The 21,214-nt window shown below is 48.4% G+C and overlaps 2 protein-coding genes and 1 pseudogene across 3 annotated transcripts; 1 reads left to right on the top strand and 2 right to left on the bottom strand.

Moving 5' to 3' along the window:
• Nucleotides 1-5,433: 5,433 nt before the first annotated feature.
• Nucleotides 5,434-5,943, bottom strand: LOC133885020 (NAC domain-containing protein 41-like). The gene has a single exon (XM_062324646.1). It carries the CDS (start codon nt 5,941-5,943, stop codon nt 5,434-5,436), a length of 510 nt encoding a protein of 169 aa, XP_062180630.1.
• A 2,146-nt stretch (nt 5,944-8,089) lies between these two features.
• LOC133884738 (DNA replication complex GINS protein SLD5-like) lies at nt 8,090-16,854 on the bottom strand (annotated as a pseudogene).
• An 86-nt stretch (nt 16,855-16,940) lies between these two features.
• LOC133884274 (uncharacterized) lies at nt 16,941-21,079 on the top strand. Of its 2 annotated transcripts, none has more exons than XM_062323628.1 (5): nt 16,941-17,299; nt 17,426-17,633; nt 18,133-18,577; nt 19,241-19,315; nt 20,420-21,079. In XM_062323628.1, exons 1-5 carry the CDS (start codon nt 17,234-17,236, stop codon nt 20,913-20,915), a joined length of 1,290 nt encoding a protein of 429 aa, XP_062179612.1. In that variant the 5' UTR covers nt 16,941-17,233; the 3' UTR covers nt 20,916-21,079. The 2 variants fall into 2 exon arrangements, with proteins under 2 accessions (XP_062179612.1, XP_062179611.1); XM_062323627.1 differs by having other exon boundaries at nt 16,942-17,299; nt 20,417-21,079.
• Nucleotides 21,080-21,214: the final 135 nt, after the last annotated feature.

The raw sequence follows: 21,214 nt of genomic DNA on the forward strand, positions 1-21,214 counted from the left end.
TGTAACGTGCAGGATTGAGTAAATATGTTGTAGATAGATTAATTCATAACTAATCCATAACACCCCCAAAATTAGTGAAACCACTTTTATTAGTTTACTTAAACAATTATTTGTGTAGAAAAAATAATGGTAGACATGGAAAAGTTAAAATAACATGAGTTAATAAATGAGCTGCACATTTTTCTTTTTTTTTCCAAACTTCCTCTCTATGAAATATGATGTAAAGGATATTATTTTTGAAAACAAATTTCACAGAAGGTCTTAGAATTACCTCTAGTTTTTTTTACAATTTTTTTTGTAATTTGTTTATTTTTTTGAATTTTTAGGGGTTTTTTTCAACAAAGTCAAACTTTTGGGGGTTTTTTTTGCAACAAAACAACTTGAGGGGGGGGGGGGGGGTTTGCAGTTTTCCCAAAAAGGCAAGCCGTACTATATATGCGACACATCTTTTTCTTAGGCCGACTCCAGCAGGAGCCGCTTTCGAGTGCGCCAGTGCCGATACGGACGTCCGTCCACCTGCAAAGCACTCCGGCGGGTGTAGTTTCCACCGCTACAGGCCATGTACAGTGAAGCGGGCGGGAGGGATTGTCCGCAAATTTGCGAACGGAAATCGACGACTGTATCACTGTTCATGGAGTATGCATGTGGATACGAGAGGAGGAGTAGAGTAATAGAAGGTAGAAATAAAGTAGTTGTTGTAGATGAGAAAAATAAGGGATACTGTAATAGTATTAAAGGATACTGTAATAGTATTAAAGAGGACGAAATTTTAAAATATCTACTAAAGATAACCTTAAACACTAACTCTTCGAATCTAAAGTTCACCTTGATATATATTTTTCGTATACGAACTAAGCTAAGCCAGCTTAGAAAAAAAAATCCTTTGATGTTTGATACAATATGGATGTTGTAAAGCATTTAATGAGTAAATTTTGTATTTCTCTTAAAAGAATAAAATTTATATTTTTTGGTATATAAAATTTATATTTGTTTTGGTATTGTTAGTTTGTATTATATCGATCCTACCCTACGTAAATCAATGGTTGGAATTGGGTGTACCTCCATTTTGATGGAAAGATCGGGGTAACTGATGTTACCTCTGTCCCTGTGCGACTGTGTGAGTGTGGATCCGATTTTTAAAAAAAACTGATGTTGCCCCTATGGGTAACAAAAATCATGCAATTATGACCCCGAAGACATCTACGCCAATATTTCTCTGTTTCTCCCATATGCTGACCATGAGAATATGCGTGATAGACTGCAAAGTATACAAGAATTAGGTACGGTTGTATAGGAACAGACAGTTGATATAAGTTATGAACAGACTACCTTATCCAGATGATAAGTCTTTCTTTTGAGTGGAAACAGTAGTAAATGATCCAACTGTGAAAATATATTAATAGAAGAGTTTTTTTTTAGTACAAATAGAAGAGTTATATGTACAAGCAAGAACCAAAAGTAACAGAAGAAAAGGCTAAATAAAATTGTGTCGACCTTCAGCTGAAATACTGGCTTTTGCATGCTGGTTACCCGGGGCAAATTCTTTCCTGAATGTGTTGCTCCCAGGGTTGAACTGTTGGCTGCACTTGGTTGAATACACGGCGGATCACATCAATGCAGATGGTCCATGCGTACTACCATAAAAATTGACAAATTAGCCATGCAAATGTCAAACTACAGGATAAATGTCATCACGGTTGGTCAAAGGAACGTAAAAAGGCTAACTCCTATCTCTGATTGTTTCATTTGCTTCTTCCTTCTTGATTTTTAAAAACTCTATACTATATATGCTACACATCTTTTTCTTTAACATCTAACTCTTCGAATCTAAGGTTAATAATAGCTTTACAAAATTGCCAACGCTTAAAAAGAGCATATTTTTTTTACCTTTAGGATCAAGAAAATTGGAGTACTTATGGTGTCACCGTTTCCTTCTTTTCTTTTTTCTTTTTCTTTGGTGTCACCATTGATTTTCGCCATTTGGTTGGGAAAAATTTCGGTGCAAACCAAGCTCACCGTGCAAACTCACGTTGTAGACCATTCTGTAGACCATTCGATTCATATCCAACGGCTCCCCGCGACTCCACCGTCTCACCATTGATTTTTTATAGAAAACCCCCTACGCAAATTGAAATTATCGCTCCTAGGTCCTCCTTCCCCACCCACAGTGAATGTACAAGATGTCGCTTAAAGTAGGTGAATAGGTATTTTTTGAAATTTAAAACTTCACAGCGGATTATAAGGTCCGGATACTCTGGGTAAATCTGAAGACTTCGGGTTATATAGACCCGGATACTCCGAGTGAATCCGGATACTCCAACCAGATCAGGATATCGAAAAATCAAGAACTTTTAAGCAAACCTAATTTATTTTATGAGTTACCACATGTTCTAATAGATGTCTAAAGACCTATTGATCAACAATCTGCAACTAAACACTCACAAGTAAGTAGATCGGGGCAAATCGCCCAAAATCAAGTAGAACAAGAAAGTGTGCAAAAAGTAAAGGAGATAAGAATTCGTATTCCGAAGTTCGGCCACTCTACAAAGAAGTGTCTACGTCTCCATTGAGGAGCTCACAAAGAGCCGGATCTCTTTCAACCCTTTCCTCACTTAAGCGACCACAAAGATCAAGTTAGAGTTGCTTACTCAAATCGTTAGGGTAATACAAACTTCCCGGGGCACTTTACAAAGTTGGGTACTCTCCGGGTGACACCTAACCATCTAGGAGCTCAAGGCTCCGAGAGTAAAGAACACAGATCGACGGCTTGGCGATGAACTCAAGTGCCCAAGATTGGATTTAAGCTCACTAGCTCTTTAGTCTCACTTTCCCAACCCTACTATCCAAATCTTCAAAGATTTAAGGATTTAGAGGAGTTATGAGGGCTATTAAATGGCTATAAATGACTTTGTCCACGAGTTGTTCAGCAGCAAATGAAAGAGTGGAGGAGGAGGTATTTATACCCTCCCCTAAAAAATTAGCCGTTACTGTGTTTTTTGAACTGACCCGGAGTATTCGGGTCAACCCGAAGACTCCAGATTGACACACAACGCATAACCACAAGCCTGCCCGGAACCCTACCCGGAGGGTACGGATGAACACAGAACCCGGAGTATCTGGGTCAACTCAAAGACTCCGGTTAAACTCTTAGGCTCCAATCGAGACTCTCTGGTGGAGTAAAGTCCGGAGACTCCAGTCACCCAAAGTATCCGGGCCAACCTAGAAACTCCGGGTTAAACATTAAACCTATCACGAGAGCCCGACTCGGAGCTCTACCCAGAGATTCTGAGCTGTTGTCCAGAATCCATAGTATCCGGACCAACCCGGAGACTCCGGGTTTAGACAAAACAGAACTTTTCCGGTGTCTGTGGATTATTGTGTCTCTCAATTTTTAGTTCTAAAAGGACATCATGAGCACTGAGATATCATCAAAATTATCAATATGCGTCCCTCTTGATAGAACGATATTCCTAAACTCAAATTCAAAAATAAAGCGAATTAAAACCTATTAAGTAACTATATACCGCTTTTATTTTTTTTGAGGGACATCATCGTCATTTAACTTCTCTATCGGGACTAAAACATATTCATAACCTCAATAAAAACGTTAGTTTCTTAATCGTTTGTCATCAATTAGCCAAAACCCACATAAGAGGCCTAGATACATTTTCACACAGCCGCAACCAAAATCGGCCTACCCATTCTGAGCGCTAAGTCTAAGGTTCGCCCAAATTCCCCATTCTGAGTCCACATGCTAGGGTTTGTGTTGTCGTCGCAGACGAGGACCTGCTCGCCGTCTACCTCTGTCGCAAGGCCATGGGCGACCCGCTCCCGTACGCCACGAGCAAGTTCTTCCACGACGCCAACATCTACCCCACTGACTCGGCCACGCTCACGGGAGACCACCTCCCGCGCCGCCGATGAAATTTCGAACCGAGGCGATGGCCTGGATAGCGACGGACTCGGCCATGGGGGCAACGACAATGCCATGGACGATAACAAGCTCGACGGCCACATGCTCAACGGTGACGGGCTCGGCGACAGGCGCGACGACGAAAGGCTCCACGGCAACGGGCTCGACGATCGACGCGACGACGACGGGCTCGACGGTAACGGCAAGGCGACATCGACTACGACCGACGCGTCCCTGCTCATTGCGGCAAGCGCGATGACAGCATTGCCGACGCTGGTGCTAGTGGATGAGCGGATGTTGACAGAGGGTACCGGGTAGAGCCTTGGGCTGAGCAACAACCTGCTGGGGTGGATCCTGCTGGGCGTGTTTTGCCTCATTTGGTCCCTCTACACTGTCTACACCTCCACCCTCGACGAGGACGAGGAGTTCGGTGGCCTCTTGCTGTGATTAGGCCTGTGAACCTTTGGTTTCTAGCTGTTTTCGCTCTGCCTGACCTGATTTCGATCTATGTATGTGAGCAAGACGGTGTGTAATCTGTGCAACTGGAGACATGGTTGTCTATAATTGAGTTGTTGCATCTGAGATGTTGATTATTAGTTGTTTTATGGGAGAATTGAGATTTGCACAAATCATATTCATGCACACATGTAGCTCTAGAAGAAATGGATTAGGAAAACAAAGAAGTGGTGAGAACTGCGGACACTACTAAGTCGAGGTAACAATGATGATCTTAGATTCACCGATACATGATTAGCTAGGGGTCACTTATCGAAAAGAGCATCAAATTGAGTACAAATATTCAATAATAGGACTTTTACGGTACACCAAAATAAATAAGGGCCATCTAATCCCCATCCAATGGTGTAGTGCATGTTTGTTTTAGCTTTAGATTGTGATTGTGATAATCCAGTTTAGTCTGTAGAATCTGTTGATACTCTTTTCCTCCCACCAGTAACAATACATCAATTGTCCAATTCAACAAAAGGCTCTAGTTAGTGTTCATGAGCAAGTTCTTTGCTCCACGACAACAGCAACATATGTTTGCACCACAAGGAGTAATAACAAGATCAAGCACACCAAAATTCAGATTGAATAAACACTTGAACATTCAGCTGCAACATGAGTCTTAATACATTTCCTAATCAATCGACTTAAACTATATAAAGGCAAAATTGGTCTGCTATGGTTGTGCAATCTTCCAGGAACCAAATAAACGATGTCAAAGAACTTCAAGAAAGTGCCAAGAGCCTCGTCATGGTTATCAATCAATTAGACAGAAATCTTAGAACATCGCAAAAAGAGAGAACGCTCCAAATCAGGACCGCATCAGCACCAAGAGGACGATGTCCACAACAGTTCAGGAGCAGAGCACGTCGTGCGAACCCAACACGAGATGGGCACCGCCAACCGCCGAGAAGTTGCAATCCAACGTCGTTACCCCACCTCGCGACGCCTTTGGCTCCGATATCAATAAGCTAGGAGGATATACTCCAATGTAGCGTTCTTGACGGGAGCTAACTTCAACGTAGATCCATCATCATAGACTGGTAGATCTTGCAAAGAACAAGCAGGGACTCGTCGTTGCCACCGCGGTCCTCGCCATCCTCATCTTGATCCTCAACGGCAAACTCCACCATGTACCACTCAAACCTCTTGCTGCTCTTGGGCCTGTACGAGAACACCTGGCTGCGCCCGATGCGGCGGCCGTTGCCGTCGAGCACATCCCTAGCGTCGGCCCTCTCGGCGAGCCACACGCCCTCGCCGTCCCCGACCGCCAAGAACTCTTCGCCGCGGCTCTTCTTGGTCCTTGCGTGGGTGAAGAAGAACCAAGAACCGTCGTAGCGCTTCGTTGCCGGCGCTAGGAGGCGATCTCCCGTGAGCGTGGCCCAGTCGGCGGTGCAGATGTCGGCGTCGTGGAAGAACTTGCTCGTGGCGCACGGGAGTGGCTCGCCAGCAGCCTTGCGGCGGAGGTAGACGGCGAGCAGGTCCTCGTCCACGGCGGTGACGCAAAACCTAGCACGTGGACTCATATGGGGAATTTGGGCGGACCTTAGACTAGTGCTCAAAATGGGGAGGCCGATTTTGGCTACGGCTGCGGGCGGGGAAGGAGGAGGACCTGGGTGTGATAATTTCAATTTGCGCATGGGTTTTTCTATAAAAAAGCCACGACGGGACGGTGGAATCATGGGGGAGCCGTTGGATGCAAATCGAATGGTGTACAACGCGACTTTGCACAATGAGCTCAGTTTGCACCAATTTTTTTGCCTATTTGGTTTATAGCTATAGAAACAGAAGTCCAACTATACCAACCATTTTTACCCAACTTGTCTAAGATGTGGTGAAGAATTTTGATGCGACAAGTATCCTTGCCTAGGGGATTATGACCTATCAGACCAAATTGGAAACAAGTTTGGCATTCCTAACTTGTGACTAGGAGCCAAACAGCTAACCAATTAGGCTAAGGGAGATATGCAAAAATGTGGCTCGCAACCAAACACCCCCTATGTGACTGCAATCTCTAACTAATAAATGGGCTCGGTTGCCATTGCCAGTCCAGTCCTCGTGTCACCAACTAAATCAAAGAGGCGCCCAGCATGATTTCTTCTTTCCCTCATATTGTACAGATACATAATACAAATGGCGCACACCCAAACGACTCCAAAAGCTTGCAGAGTTGCATTCCATGGCAAAAAACTTCTGATTGATAGATGCTGATTAGAGTAAAAAAAGAAGAGAAAGTTCAGGACCATCACAATCAAGTACAAATTACAAAATACCATCCAATGCGAGCCTCGCTTACATATGGAGCCTAGGCCACATGCCAATGATGCATAGACGATATTTTTCAATTCAGGTTATCTTTGCGATGGTACAAAGCGAATTTTGCTTGACCCCTTCCTTTGTAGGAAGCCAGAAGAATCTTGGACCAAAGGTTGAACATGTTTTAAGCCTTAGCTGTTACATCTCCAACTGTGAGATCATGTGATAAAAAATTAGTTTGATTGATGAAATTGGCAGAGCGAAGTGATTTAGCGTAATGATATTTGGTTGATGTTCATGAGTTGCTAAGATATGCTTGGATAATATAGTTGGTTTGATGCGTTATCATTAGTTAGGTATGCTTATGTTAGCGTGTTGGTTTTGCTTGAAGTTTGCATGGTGTTGTGTGAGCTGATCTTGAGTAAAGTTGGGAAGGATTTGTGCTCATACTCAATTATTGTTTAATTAATGTGCAGATGTTGCTTAAAGGCGAACGTGGTCGATGGCGGATCGACGGACTAAGTTCAGGGAGGAACTGAGATTCGGTGACTAGGTTCAGGAGGAACTGAGATCGTGGTGATTGAGGATGTCATGCGGGACGTTCGAGCTAAGAAAACAATGCATATGTAGACAAGACTTCACGATGGACATAGGAGGCGATCTAATCATGAGAGGACGTGAAGACTAATTTGTGTTTAAATCGGAGCAGGCATGAGGGAGTCGTATGGTGGCTGAGCCTGAGACAAGAGTTAGTGTCGGAGACGGACTCTGAGTTGGTTACGTATTTGCATGTATGCATGGGAGATGTGCATGCATGACTATGTAAGAGTTGTTGGCTAATTAGTTTAATTAGCGGAAGTTATTTGTCCTCTTGTGATTAGAAGAGGATAGAGACCAAATTGAATACGACAGAGAGTTGTAGTTTGATTCGATCACATTTGTACGTGTAGCTACCATATAAAAAAGAGGTCTATTATATTGGGCTGTAGAGCGCAGAACAGAGCAGCACAACGCAGCAGAGAGATAGAGAAACTCGAGAGAGGTGTTTTGGAATTTCCTGAAAATCCTTGTTGGATGCTTTGGAGAGGCATCTTATAAACTCATCTATACAATGAGAATCAAATTTTGTAAGTTGATGAGTTGTTGATTCAGAATTTTCTCTCTGTTCTATATTCTGCATGTTTAGTTTTCGTTTTCAATTAATTTAATGTTTCTATGAAATTTTATCTTAGTTTAATCCATCCAAAACCTTGCTAGAATATCTAAGTATTTGATCTGAGAAAATTTTGAGTGAATTTGGTTTGATCTCGAGTAACTTTTTGTTAACTCGACTAGATTTTGATCCACTCAATTCTGATTGACACAGTCTGCTTCGAACATGAATAACTTTTGATCCACATATATGATTTACTCGATTTTTGTTGGGTTAGTTTTGTATTTGAATTTACATCGTTTTTACTAGAGCTTGTGCAATCTGTTTCGAGTGAAATACCGAGTTTAAACCGAGTTTCAATTTGAATGAGTTAATCTTTAAATTTAATTTCTACAATTATCCACCCCTCTGATTAGTTATTTTGCGCATATTCGATCCTACACCAATGCTCTCTTGCAGGCACTGACTTGTGATTGACATCAGATAAGATTGATCCGGCCGCCCTCCACAAGTCCCTTGATGGACTTATACCGAAGAACATACAAGTCATCAGCAACCAAGTCCACAACCTCCTCTCCTCTTCATGAAGTAAGCATCAAAAGTAAGCAGAGCTTGAAAAAGTGCTGTGGCGAAGATTGAAGTGTTCTCGGGCACTTACATGTCGTCTAGCTGGAATGCTCCTACGTCGCTCTTAGTCTTGCAGAAGACAAAAGGTGTCAAGCTGAGGCTCTGGAACTGAAAGGCATTTGAGAACCTAATCAGTGAATGCGTAGTGGTCCACATGCATAAAAAACACATTTGACCCACATCTTCAGCAATAAAAAGCCAGAAGTATTCACTTAATCAGAAACAAAAGCCATGTAATGAATAATCCATAAATATGTACCTGCATCTTGTATCAACATAGGAAGTATACTTTCAAACTACTTTTACTCGATCTTCATCTAAAAGTGAAGCTAAGGTTGCTGCTGTAGCTAATCCCTTTATTGAATAATCAAAACTGATCAGCTCCAGAAGCTCCGCATTAGTTGTTTGTTATTACAGATAGGTCAATTCCCATATTTTGTGAAGACAAATAAGTTAATTCATAACTGAATGCACCACAATTCACTGGGTTGGGGTCTTTTATCATGCTGTGAGCCAACAACTATACAGGTTAAAACCTAAAAGATATGAACATGGATCTTTGACAATTGGAGAGACATGAGGACCTGGTTATTATGCTAAAAGTTACACTATCAGTTTGGGCCAGGTCGGTTCTTCTTGCCCGCCACTCCCTCAAAGGTACCTTTTGCTTTTGCAGATCTCTTGTTTGTATTGTTGGCATCATTGGCAGTTTCATTTTGCTCCCAGTTTCATTAGACTATTAACATTCAAGATTATTATGCCGTCAAATGTGATGATTCCAACAGATATGCATTTCTATGTGGTGATCTAAAAACTCAAGTTGGAGACCACAAAAAACTCGGTAAATCTTTAAACTAAGCTGCTCATAACAGCATAATTTTTTACGCATCCATGGAAGAAGATAATAAGCAAACTGCTAGGAGAAAACAGACTGCTCGTGAGGGACAAATGGCAGTGCATTACAGTAAGGCAGACCATTTTCCTCTTACAAAAAAAAAAAAAAAACTGTTTCAGAGAATGTACCACTCTGTATTCCCTCAAAAAACTAATAATTATAAGTAGAAGGCGTTAATTTGTATTGACGAGGATAAATCTAAGCATCACTGTACCATAAAACAAATGCAAAGTATCACTAGAAATTCCAATAGAAGGTCTGATAAAATTTACCAGATTCGGGTCTGGAACAGTCAAGGATTCCAAATTTTCATGGCAACCTGGTGGGAGCATATTCACAATTTTGGGGATGAAAGTCTAAAGACGTTGTTTATGTAACATTACAATGTCTGCTTAGCCAGAATCATCACATGAGGAGTTCAAGTGGCATGATTATACTAGAGATCCTATGATTTTTTTTTCTTTGAGGAGAAACAGCAGGGGTCAGGTCCTACGAAAACATACACACTCATCAGCAGCATATGCAAAAATCTAATGATCGAGGCTGCAAACAACAAAAAGCAGTATTGCATCACAAAAGGAACATAGTAATTTGGAAGACCAAGTGAAGGATACATACTCATGTCATCCTCAGTGCTCGACAATGACTGCCTCGTAACCGAGTCATACCCATACGGAAGCTTTGACAGCACTGACTGCTCTAGATGCTTCTCCATGATCTCCGCGCAACTAGTGACAGATCAAACACAAGAAATTCATTCCCATCGGAACCATCTATTTTCACAAGCTAGCAGAAAGAACACGGGGGCAAACAGCCCAGCCTCGCAGAAGATGTTAGTCGCTGAATTCTTACTCTTGGTAGTAGCTGAATTCTTACTCTCATCGAGAGAGGATGACACTAGGAGTTAGAGCAATTTTTCTTTTATTTCTCACACAAATGCCATGCCAACCTGAGGGGTTGGGGATACATATTTATAGGCCCATGGTCAGCCAAGCATATGCCAAGATGCTAGTCTAAGATGCTGGTCTAGATGCTGTCCTCTAGTCTAAGATGCTGGTCTAAGATGCTAGTCTAAGATGCTAGTTTAAGATGCTGTTCTAGATGCTGTCCTCTAGTCTAAGATGCTGTCCTAGATGCTGTCCTAGTGTCCTAGATGCTGTCCTAAAGCATATGGGCAGCAAGACCACCATGTGGTAACCCCACAAAGACCATGTGCTGCACAAGGACTTATCCCATCATTCTCCCCCTAAGTCTTGTGCGTCGTCTTGTGGGAAGATTGAACCATCCCGATCCTGGAGCAGAGCTCAAGGAACTTGAGCCTCCCAAGAGGCTTGGTGAGCAGGTCCGCAAGCTGATCCTTGGTGTTGATGTAGCTCGCCTTGATGCTCCCTTCCTCCAAACAGCCTCGGATGAAGTGGTACCTCACCCGGATGTGCTTGCTCCGTTCATGGAAAACGGGGTTCTTTGCCAGGGCTAGAGCGGACTTGCTGTCCACCCTGAGCTCCACCGCTCTAGTGTCTCTGCCGAGGAGATCACCAAGCAGTCGAGTGAGCCAGAGCGCCTGAGTCGAAGCGGTGGAGGCCGCTATGTACTCGGCCTCGCAGCTGGACAGAGCCACCACCTGCTGCTTGACCGACTGCCAGCTAACGAGGCACTTGCCGAGGAAGAAGAGGATCCCGCTCGTGCTCTTGCTGGTGTCGATGTCGCCGGCGTGGTCGCTGTCGCTGTACCCGACGAAGTGTGCCGCCCCAGGGCACCTAGGGTAGTAGAGGCCGTGGTCGAGAGTCCCCGCAACGTAGCGGATGATCCTCTTCACAGCCTGCTGGTGCTCCGTCGTCGGTCGCTGCATGAACCGACTAACGTAGCCGACGGAGAATGCCAAGTCCGGCCGTGTGTGGGCGAGGTAGCGAAGGCTCCCCACAAGACGCCGGTACTGCGTAGCGTCCACCTCCTCCGTCGTGCTGTCGCGGCTCAGCTTCAGCCTCTCCTCCATCGGAGTGAGAGCTGGGTTGCAGTCGGTGAGCCCAGCTAGCTCAACGACGCGCTTGGCGTAGGCGGTCTGTCGAAGCGTGATCCCGGAGTCATCCTGGTGCACCTCGATCCCCAGGTAGAAGGAGAGAGGTCCCAGGTCACTCATCTGGAAGGTGGCCTTCATCTCTTCCTTGAATGCCGCCACCTCCGCATCCTTGATGCTGGTGATCACCAAGTCGTCGACGTAGACACCCACCAGCAGAGCAGTTCCTCCACTGCCCCGTCGGTAGATGGCCGCCTCGTGCGGGCTTTGCTCGAAGCCCATCCCTTTTAGCGTGGAATCCAACTTGGCATTCCACGCCCTCGGTGCCTGCCGCAAGCCATAGAGGGCCTTGCGCAGGCGGAGCACCTTGCCCTCCTTGCCGGGGATCGTAAATCCCGGCGGCTGGTGCACGTAGACCTCCTCCTTCAAGTCGCCGTTAAGGAACGCCGACTTGACGTCCATGTGATGAACACGCCAGCCCTCCTGGGCAGCTAGCGCAAGGAGGAGTCGCACGGACTCCATCCGTGCCACGGGAGCGAAGGCGTCGTCGAAGTCGACCCCCTCCTGCTGCACGAAACCTCGTGCCACCAAGCGAGCCTTGTGCTTGACGATGGCGCCGGCTTCATCCCTCTGCAGCTTGAACACCCACTTAAGGGTGATCGCTCGGTGACCACGAGGGAGGTCAGCAAGCTCCCAGGTGCGGTTCTTCTCAACCGCATCCATCTCCAACTGCATTGCGGCGCGCCATGCCGCGTGTCTCTCGGCCTCTGCAAACGACCGAGGCTCGCCGTCGTCACACGCAAGGTGCAACTGCGCCTCCAGATCGTGAGGCACCAGTCCCGGCACCGGCTGGTCACCGAGAAGGTTCTCCATCGTACGGTACCGCAACGGCTCGCCGTCGTGGTACGCGTCGATGCGCTCCTCGTCGTGAGAGAGCGGAGTAGCGAGCTCAACCGGGCTGTGCTCGACACGAGCTGGTGTTGGAGTAGACGTGCCCGGAGAGGTGCCTGTCGGTGCTGGAGTGCGTGGCGTTGCCGGCGATGGTGGAGCCGAAGAAGAACTCATCGCAGCCGAGGTCCTGGCTGGAGAACGTGGTGCTGTCGAGGTAGCAGGCGCCGGGGTTGGTGGAGGCTCGGGGACTGGGGTAGACACGCTCGTCGAAGAAGAGCTGCCTACTCCCCCAGCTCCCTCGAAGTGGACGTACTCGACAGTGAAGTCGTCGTACGTCGGAGCCGATCTGTCGTCCATCGCCTTGTCCCACGCCCATCCTCGCCCTTCGTTGAACACAACGTCGCGCGCCGTGTGCACACGCTGTGTCTTCGGGTCGAGGATGCGGTAGGCCTTCGAGCCCTCCGCGTAGCCTATGAACACTCCCGGAGTGCTCCTGTCGTCGAGCTTGCTGATGTGGCCAAGCTCCTTGGCGAACGCGAGGCAGCCGAAGACCCGCAAGTGGGAGACCGCCGGCTTGCGCCCATGCCAAGCCTCATACGGCGTCCTGCCGTCGAGCGCCTTGGTAGGCGAGCGGTTGAGGATGTAGACGGTCGTCACCACCGCCTCTCCCCAGAAGACAGCCGGCATCCCCCTCTGCTTGAGGAGGGCCCGAGCCATCCCCACAACCGTCTGGTTGCGCCGCTCGACGAAGCCGTTCTGCTGCGGGCTGTACGGCGCGGAGTAGTGGCGCTGAATGCCCTTATCAGCGCAGTACGACGCGAATTCAGCCGCCGTGAATTCGCCGCCGTTGTCGGTGCGCAGCACGCGCAGCTTGCGGCCGCACTCCGCCTCCGCAGCAGCCTGCGCGCGCCTGATGGCGTCCGCAGCCTCGCCCTTGCTGCCGAGGACCATCACCCACATGTAGCGGGAGAGGTAGTCGACGAGCAGCAGGAAGTAGCGTCGTCCTCCCGGTGTGGCCGGTGTCACCGGGCCACACAAGTCTCCGTGCACAAGCTCGAGCCTCTCCTTGGCTCGGAAGCTCGCCCGCTGGGGAAAGGGGAGTCGCCTCTGCTTCGTCAACACGCAGACGTTGCAGAGCTGCTCCACATGGTCGAGGCACGGCAGGCCTCGCACCATCTCTGCGACACTGAGCCGCTTCAGGGCCTCGAAGTGAAGGTGCCCGAAGCGCTCGTGCCACTGCCACGCCTCGTCGTCCCGACGAGCGGCGAGACAGAGGGGTTGTGCCACCTGCACGTTAAGGACGTAGAGTCGATTTGTGCCTCTGGTTACCTTGGCAAGAAGGCGACGACGGCGATCCCAAATCCTCATGACTCCATCCTCAACAACCACGCGCGAACCATTCTCATCCAGCTGTCCCAAGCTGATGATAGAGTTCCTCAACGCGGGAATGTAGTAGACTCCGGTGAGCAGCCTGTGCTCACCAGACACGGCGGTGAAGATGACGGAACCGACGCCCTTGATCTCCACGCCGGAGGCATCCCCAAATTTGACGGAGCCTCGGACGCTAGAGTCAAGCTCGGTGAAGAACTCCCGTCGACCGGTCATGTGATGGGTGGCGCCGGTGTCGAGGCACCACCCGTCAGTCTTGTCGTTGCCGGAGCCGTCGCCGAGGAGGGCGTGTGCTTTTGGCTCGTCAAGGTGGAGGAGAGCCGCTGCGGCCGGTGCCGCTGGAGGTAGCTCTATGCTCGCATGAGCCATGAACAGAGCCGGCTCCTCCTCCTCCGCCTGTGCGACGTGGGCCTGGCCGCGTCGTGGCTGACGACAGTCCTTGGCCCAATGGCCAAGCCGGCCGCAGTTGCGGCAGGTGTCGTCTCGTGCCGGCTTGTGCTTGCCGGCGGCGCCGCCCTGGGCGCCTCCGCGGGCATCACCCTCGGCACGTCCTCGCGCCCCGGCCTGGGCGTCTCTGCGCGCCTTGCGCGGCTTGCCACGCTTGCGGCCGCCTGTCGTGGAAGAAGGCTCCCCCTTCCTCCGGTCACCCTGGCAGGCATCCCACTGCTCCCGAGTGAGAAGGAGCTTCCCGCCAGTGGTGATGGGCCCCGAGAGAGATTGTGGCTCATCGCTGTCGACGACCTTGAGGCGACCTATCGCCTCCTCGATCGACATCGTGGAGAGATCCAGCAGAGACTCGATCGAGCGAGCCATCTGCTTGTACTTCTCGGGGACGCAACGGAAGAGCTTTTTGACAGCTCTCTCCTCGCCGTAGGTGTCATCGCCGAACTGCACCATCTTCTGCAACAGAGTGTTGAGACGGAGAGCAAAGTCATCAACGTCCTCACCTGGCTTGAAGGCCAGGTTCTCCCACTCCTTGCGAAGTGCCTGCAGTGTGGACTTGCGGGCGCGGTCGCTGCCGATGCGTGCCGCAGCGATGGCGTCCCAAGCCTCCTTGGCAGTCCGCTTATTGGTAAGCGAGAACTGCATCTCGGACGGGACTGCTGCGATGAGGGCATCCAGCGCCCGTCGATCCTGGTCGTAGTCGACGTCGCCGTACCGGACTGCCTCCCACATGTGCCGCACCTGGAGCTTTACCCTCATCACCGCAGCCCACTCGACGTAGTTGGTCTTAGTGAGGGTAGGCCACCCACCGCCGGGGCCGACGTCCCTGACAACAGCCTGGAACCCGTGGTGACCACGGTACCGATCCGGGGAGAGAGAGCCACGCCGCCTGTAAAGGCCGCGCTCTCCATCGACCCGTCCGCCACCGTTGCCGAGCGCGCCTCCTCCAGGAGCGCCGCCGGCGCGTCCGCGCCTGTCTGGGCTGCCGCCCCGCTCTTGGGCGTGCGCCGCTGCCCACTGTGCCGCCCGCTCTCGCGCTGCCTCTACCTCCGGCAGCTCGAGGTCCGCGTCGGCGCTGTCGTCAGCAGAAATGGAGCTGCCGGTGCTACCGCGCAGAGCCTCGACCTCCGCTGCCGCCGCACGCGCTGCAACCGCCGCCGCCGCTGCTTCTGCCTCCGCTCTGGCTGCTGCTAGCTCCGCCGCTGCCAGCCTCGACGCCCTTGCCGCCGTCGCAGCGGTCTCTGCCGCCGCTCGCTCGCGTTCCTCTGCCGCGGCAAGTTCGGCCTCCTGCCGACGCCGCGTGCTCGAGACGACCGAGCGCTGAGACTGCCCTGCGGACATGACGCGCTACCGGGGGAGGGCTGCTGCGTGGGGAGAGGGCTGCTTCAGACGAGCTACTGCTGCTCTGCGCAGAGGGAGAGGGGTGAGCAGGAGCAACCGGGGCTGCTGCTGCTCTTAGCTGGGGCTGCTGCGAGGCTGAGGGGGGAGATGAGCAGGAGATGCTCAGGCTACAGGATAAACAGGCTCTGATACCACTTGTTAGTCGCTGAATTCTTACTCTTGGTAGTAGCTGAATTCTTACTCTCATCGAGAGAGGATGACACTAGGAGTTGGGGCAATTTTTCCTTTATTTCTCACACAAATACCATGCCAACCTGAGGGGTTGGGGATACATATTTATAGGCCCATGGTCAGCCAAGCATATGCCAAGATGCTAGTCTAAGATGCTGGTCTAGATGCTGTCCTCTAGTCTAAGATGCTGGTCTAAGATGCTAGTCTAAGATGCTAGTTTAAGATGCTGTCCTAGATGCTGTCCTCTAGTCTAAGATGCTGTCCTAGATGCTGTCCTAGTGTCCTAGATGCTGTCCTAAAGCATATGGACAGCAAGACCACCATGTGGTAACCCCACAAAGACCATGTGCTGCACAAGGACTTATCCCATCAGAAGATACCTCTTGGTGAGCCGCCGCTCCTGCTGAGACAGCCGACCCAAAAGGTCATCGGATCTGGAAATGTGCATCGTGTATTTCTCAATCTGCAGCCAGCAACGCAATCATGTAAAGTCTATGGCAACAATTCGGTCACCAAAATTGGTTTCACTGTGCAGGCAGCGGTACAAAGATTGGGTTTTGATTTGACCTTCTGTAGGCGGAGGCGGAGGTAGGAGCGGAGGAGGAAGAGCGTGCGGTCGAGGTCCATCTGGTAGAGCGAGACCACCAGGTCGTCGACGCCGCTGTCCGCGAAGTCATCCAGCGTCTCCTCCTGATCAAATCAAGAACCGTCAGAGATTGGAGTTCCGCTGGTCCAGCGAACGAGAACGAGCTCGCATCAAACATGGAGAATCAATCGACCGCATAGAAGAATTGAGAGGGAGAAGGACGCACGAGGAGCTGGATCTGCTCGCGGACGCGGGAGACGAGGGGGGAGTCGAAGCGGAGGATCTCCGGCGCCGCCTTCTCGTTGCGCCACGCCCGCTTCAGCAGCTCCACGTCCGTGGTCGCCGCCGATGCCGCGGAGTCGTCGTCAAAGTCGTCCCAAGAAGACATGCTCCCGTCCTCTCTCGCTACTGGCTCGTGCGCCGGCGTCTCGGCGGCGACACTGCCTCTCCTCGCCTGGTCTCCGCGGCTTTTGGCGGGAATTTCGGCCGCGCTCGCGGGGAAAGCGCGGGAAACTGGCGAGAACGACGGTCCGAGAGGCAGTGGCTGCCGTCTGGGCCGGTCCACGAAAGCACAGACAGCCACACCGGCAAGCGGAGAAGCCCATTCACGCGACGGCTCAACCAGCTTGCACCTGGTGACCTGGGGGTGGTGGCTCCCCTCAAAAAAAAACAAAAACGTCGGGGAAATATCCGGCTCCGGTGGTCCACACCGCCCGGCTGGCGACAAGACGTCCTCGCCTCCGGTTCGCGAATCTTCCTCCCACACCACAAGAAAACTTCACCCGAGAGGCCGAGACGACCGCGCACCGCAAAATCCCCCCTTGCCGCGGACGGGCAAAATCGCTCGGCTTTTTCCGGCGCCTCCGCCGCCTCCACCCGTTCGCCCTGGTAACACCGGGTTTTACCCTTGCCCCCCACCCCACTTCCTCTATCTCCTGTCGCTGCCGCCGCGGGCCGAGCGGGGACGAGGGCTGCTCGGGTTCGCGCCGATGGTGGGCGACCTTTCGCTCCTGGCCTTCCCCGCCGCCTCTCCCATCGTCTTTCCGCCATCCAAGGTATTCCTGACCTCCTCCTGCGCGGAATTGGCCCCGGGCCGCGTTCAATTGTGGCTCCGGGTTGGGTTCAGTTGCTGCGGCAGTTATCGTGGCTGGCTCCATATGGCTTCTGACTTGGTGATGCAGGAGCTCCATGGCGTGCTGCCGTTCCAGGGGAAGAGGCAGCAGGACGCTGCAAAAGGCGCTGCGATACAGCTCTGCACGCGGCAGCAGCAGCTCGAGGGGACGCCTTACCAGGGGCAGCCCGTGCAAATGATGGTGACCGGCCATGGGCAGGCCGCCGCCTACCAGGCCTTCGCGATGCCCGACAAGCCTACCCTCTTAGACGTGCAAGGTTCGTGAATTGTGATTCTTATGTTCTCTCTTGCCATTTTGCCAATGTGCTGTTTCATGTTAGTACATGTATGTTCGTCTTCATCATGTGTTGCGGCAGTAGTATGCTCAAGGGGTGATTTGCGCATGAGCTTTGGCGTTTCCACAATTGAATGTTCTTTCATGGCCCAGATTATGAGCCTAGGACTTTGAGTAAAGTGCAGCGTATTCTCTATGCAAACAAACCTGCTTTAATGAAACCTGTGAAACAAAAAAGAAAGATGCTTTCTCATTGATAGAAATAGAAGTGATGACATGCATGACCCTTAGCTTGGCTCTAATTAGGTTCTCGTACGATGCTTGTCCACTTGTCCATGCTATGCCACACTTATTTGAACACTCACATCCCTTCAATTCATAGTAGCACAGTCCAAAATTTGCGAGCGGCGTGTTTAAAATTATCTTACAGCCTCTTATGAGTCTCATCATCTCATGTTCTCATGTTAATCTCTTTGGAACAGATTCTCACCGTGACTTGGTTCGACTTAGCCTTGGGATTGCTGAGCAATGTGCAAGGCAAGAGAAAATTCTCAAGTTTCTAATGTCAGGGTCCGACGTGAAAGAACTTGACGAATCCATGCTAGCTGAATTCACTGGACATCAGACTCTGGCAATCAACATTGGAAGTCAGCCATATATGCTGGATAATAAGTTATCTATCTATGACTTTGGGTTGGATGAGCCCCAACAGTATCTGCCGGAAAAACAACTTGTCATCCCTGATCCTCTTGTGGACTTTGTTCAGTCCCATGGTTCTGCTCTTACTATTGATCAAAATGGCCGGGTCCTATTCGCTGGAAATGGCAATGAGATGAGAGACTTACTCTCAGTTTTCCTAGAGTTCAACATGTCAAAACGAGAATCAAGTGGCTGCAAGTCTGCATTTCTAGTCCCATACTTTAACAGGTGATACTGCGAAGCATCATTACTGAATGTTTATCTTTGAACTGCTATTTAAGAATTTGTCTAGTTTCATACCCGTGCATAATGTTGATAAGGTTGCAAATGGAGAGTATTTTTTGTAACTCTGCTTCTGATTGTTGCACAGTTTTTCTTTTCTTTTCTTTTTCTGTCAAAGATATTCAGTGGGAACTATTCCATTGCTACAGCTTTCCTATTAATTATTTAGCTGATAGCAAGATGCTGTCAGCTAAATCTTCATTGGCGGCTGCACACATGGCAATTTAGTAACCAGGCAGTTACAGCCATGTCAGATTAATAGGATACAAACTATATACATTCTCTTTTAAGAAAACCCATGGATGGAGTGGTATAGACCTACTGATCCCTGCATCAATTGATAACCAAGAAGTATGGACAGTAGCAATACAGAAGTAGGTAGTAAAAAATGCATGGAATATGGAAATATTTTGGTATTACCCTTCAATCTAGAAGATGCATTTCCTTTATGCCAATGATCTGTTTGTAAGTAAAAAACTAATATACATTGTCCTGGTTGTCATCTTTAAACTTTGTGGTTCATTCTTGTACCAATAATGTAGCTATCCTTTATTATTACTAGTACTGTACATTTGTGTCGTTTACCTGACATGCGCCTTTTTGAATCAGGAAAAGGCGTTCACGGGCTAACAGCCAAGTATCCAATTCAAAATTAGCAAGCACAACAGTTGATACTTCAAAAAGGTATTGCATTCATTTTGCTCCCTTTTCTGGAACTTCTTTGTTGTATGTTAGTTCATGTTGCTGCTTCTAAACATAGGCAATTATGGCAGCTTCCATGCTATTTTCTGACTTCGCTTATTATTTTAAAAGTCTTGACACCGAGTAATGCGATCCTGGAGTAGTTTCTAATTCTAAAGATATAATCTAATCATTTGCACCATAGACTAGGCACAAAAAGTATCTGGCTTTTTTAAATAATCTTAATGTTGCACATTACAAGTGGACATTCAAATTAAGAAACTTTATATGAAAATTAACAAACACTAGAGGGAGGACCAGTTGCTGTTGAACATTTTTAAGCGGTTACAAAGTGAACCATGTTAGGGTAAACACCCGCCGGGAGGATAGCCGGGCGGCGTCGGCTGCTAGGGGAGGGATTAGATCATAGATTGGAGAGACTTAGAATATTGGGGGAGACTAGATTAATTCTTCTTGCTTGATTGATTAATCATGGCAGACGCCGTGTATATATAGCCGGCCAGCCGGCCTACAAAGACTCCATTCAAACCAACTTTATCTCTAATCTTATCTATAGTTTAAATCCAACTCTATCTCTTAATCTTATCTCTAATTCTCACATGATTTAAACTATCCAAACTCTATCTTATCTCTTAAACCGAACCTGATTAGAACTAACAAACCAATAACCTGCTACAGTACCGCAGCTAATGTTCGCTCGCGTGAACAGTATTTCCTGCATCTAGCAAACCAGCTGTTTTAAAATTTTATTCATCTTTATCTACTGTTACCATTTTACTAGCTGTAACCAAGGTTTTGTTTCATGCACCAACTAGTATGGTCGTTATACCAGTAGCACATGAAAGACATTGTCCCATCATTTGTGCATTGTTTTGGGCCTAACCAATTGCGCTAAGAGACGTTATTTGGAAAGCCATCATTTAGCCTTAAATCTGGCATGTCCAGAATGATTCTTTAACTATACATGCAGTAACTTTTGGACATTCAACTTTATGCCATGCTACATTCAAATTGCTGTTTGGACCTTTTCAAACAAGAGCCAAGATCATTTTTCATGTATCAATATATTTTTTTTATGTGCAGCAGTGATGTGAAGTCAAAATCTTCATCAAAGAAGAAACAGAGAGGGAAAAACATCAAAGAACGTGACTTGTATCAGAATAACTATGTACATGCTAGCGAAGCATTTTTATCCATCCTACTGGAAAAGGACAAAAGCACCTCGACAATTCTCTCATTGAAAAAGGCTGGTCCAGAGATCACTGAACTTTTGACACAATGCTCTATTGGCATTGCCGGAACTGGCTTGGCTATTCTTCTGTCAGTTGTGTGCAAGATGGCTATCGGCATGAGGACTCCTTTTGCTCCAGCTCCACTGCTGAGCACCAGTGTTGGATTTGGGCTCTTTTGGCTCTCCTGGGCGGTCAACGGAATGAGAGACACCATCACCAGCATTTTCAGAAGCCCAAGTAACATGAACTTTGAGGAGGATGAGGTAGCAGTGAGAATACAAAAAAGCATGAACGAAATTCTCTTCAGAGCTGTAACTCTCTTGGCTATCACTGCATTGAAGTTTGCATGAGCAATTACCGTACTATTTTTAGTTTTTCCAACCCATCTGTGATATATAATTCACCTTTTTGGTTCAGGAGTACAGTATTGTGGCAGTACTGCTTCTGTAGGAAATGAGCTAAGTTGTAAATTGTACAGAATTTTACGGGGAGCTTGGTATACATGAAAGATGAATTCTGCTTGTCTCTGTGAACTTTGAATAATCCAATATCCAGAGCTTATTTATATTTTTATCAGACAGTCATATCCTAGCTACTTCACCTATTTTTCTAATTAATTGTTGTTTGATGTCAGCCAGAATTCCTGACG

This window comes from Phragmites australis, chromosome 11 (assembly GCF_958298935.1).
Source record: "Phragmites australis chromosome 11, lpPhrAust1.1, whole genome shotgun sequence".
NCBI lineage: Eukaryota > Viridiplantae > Streptophyta > Magnoliopsida > Poales > Poaceae > Phragmites > Phragmites australis.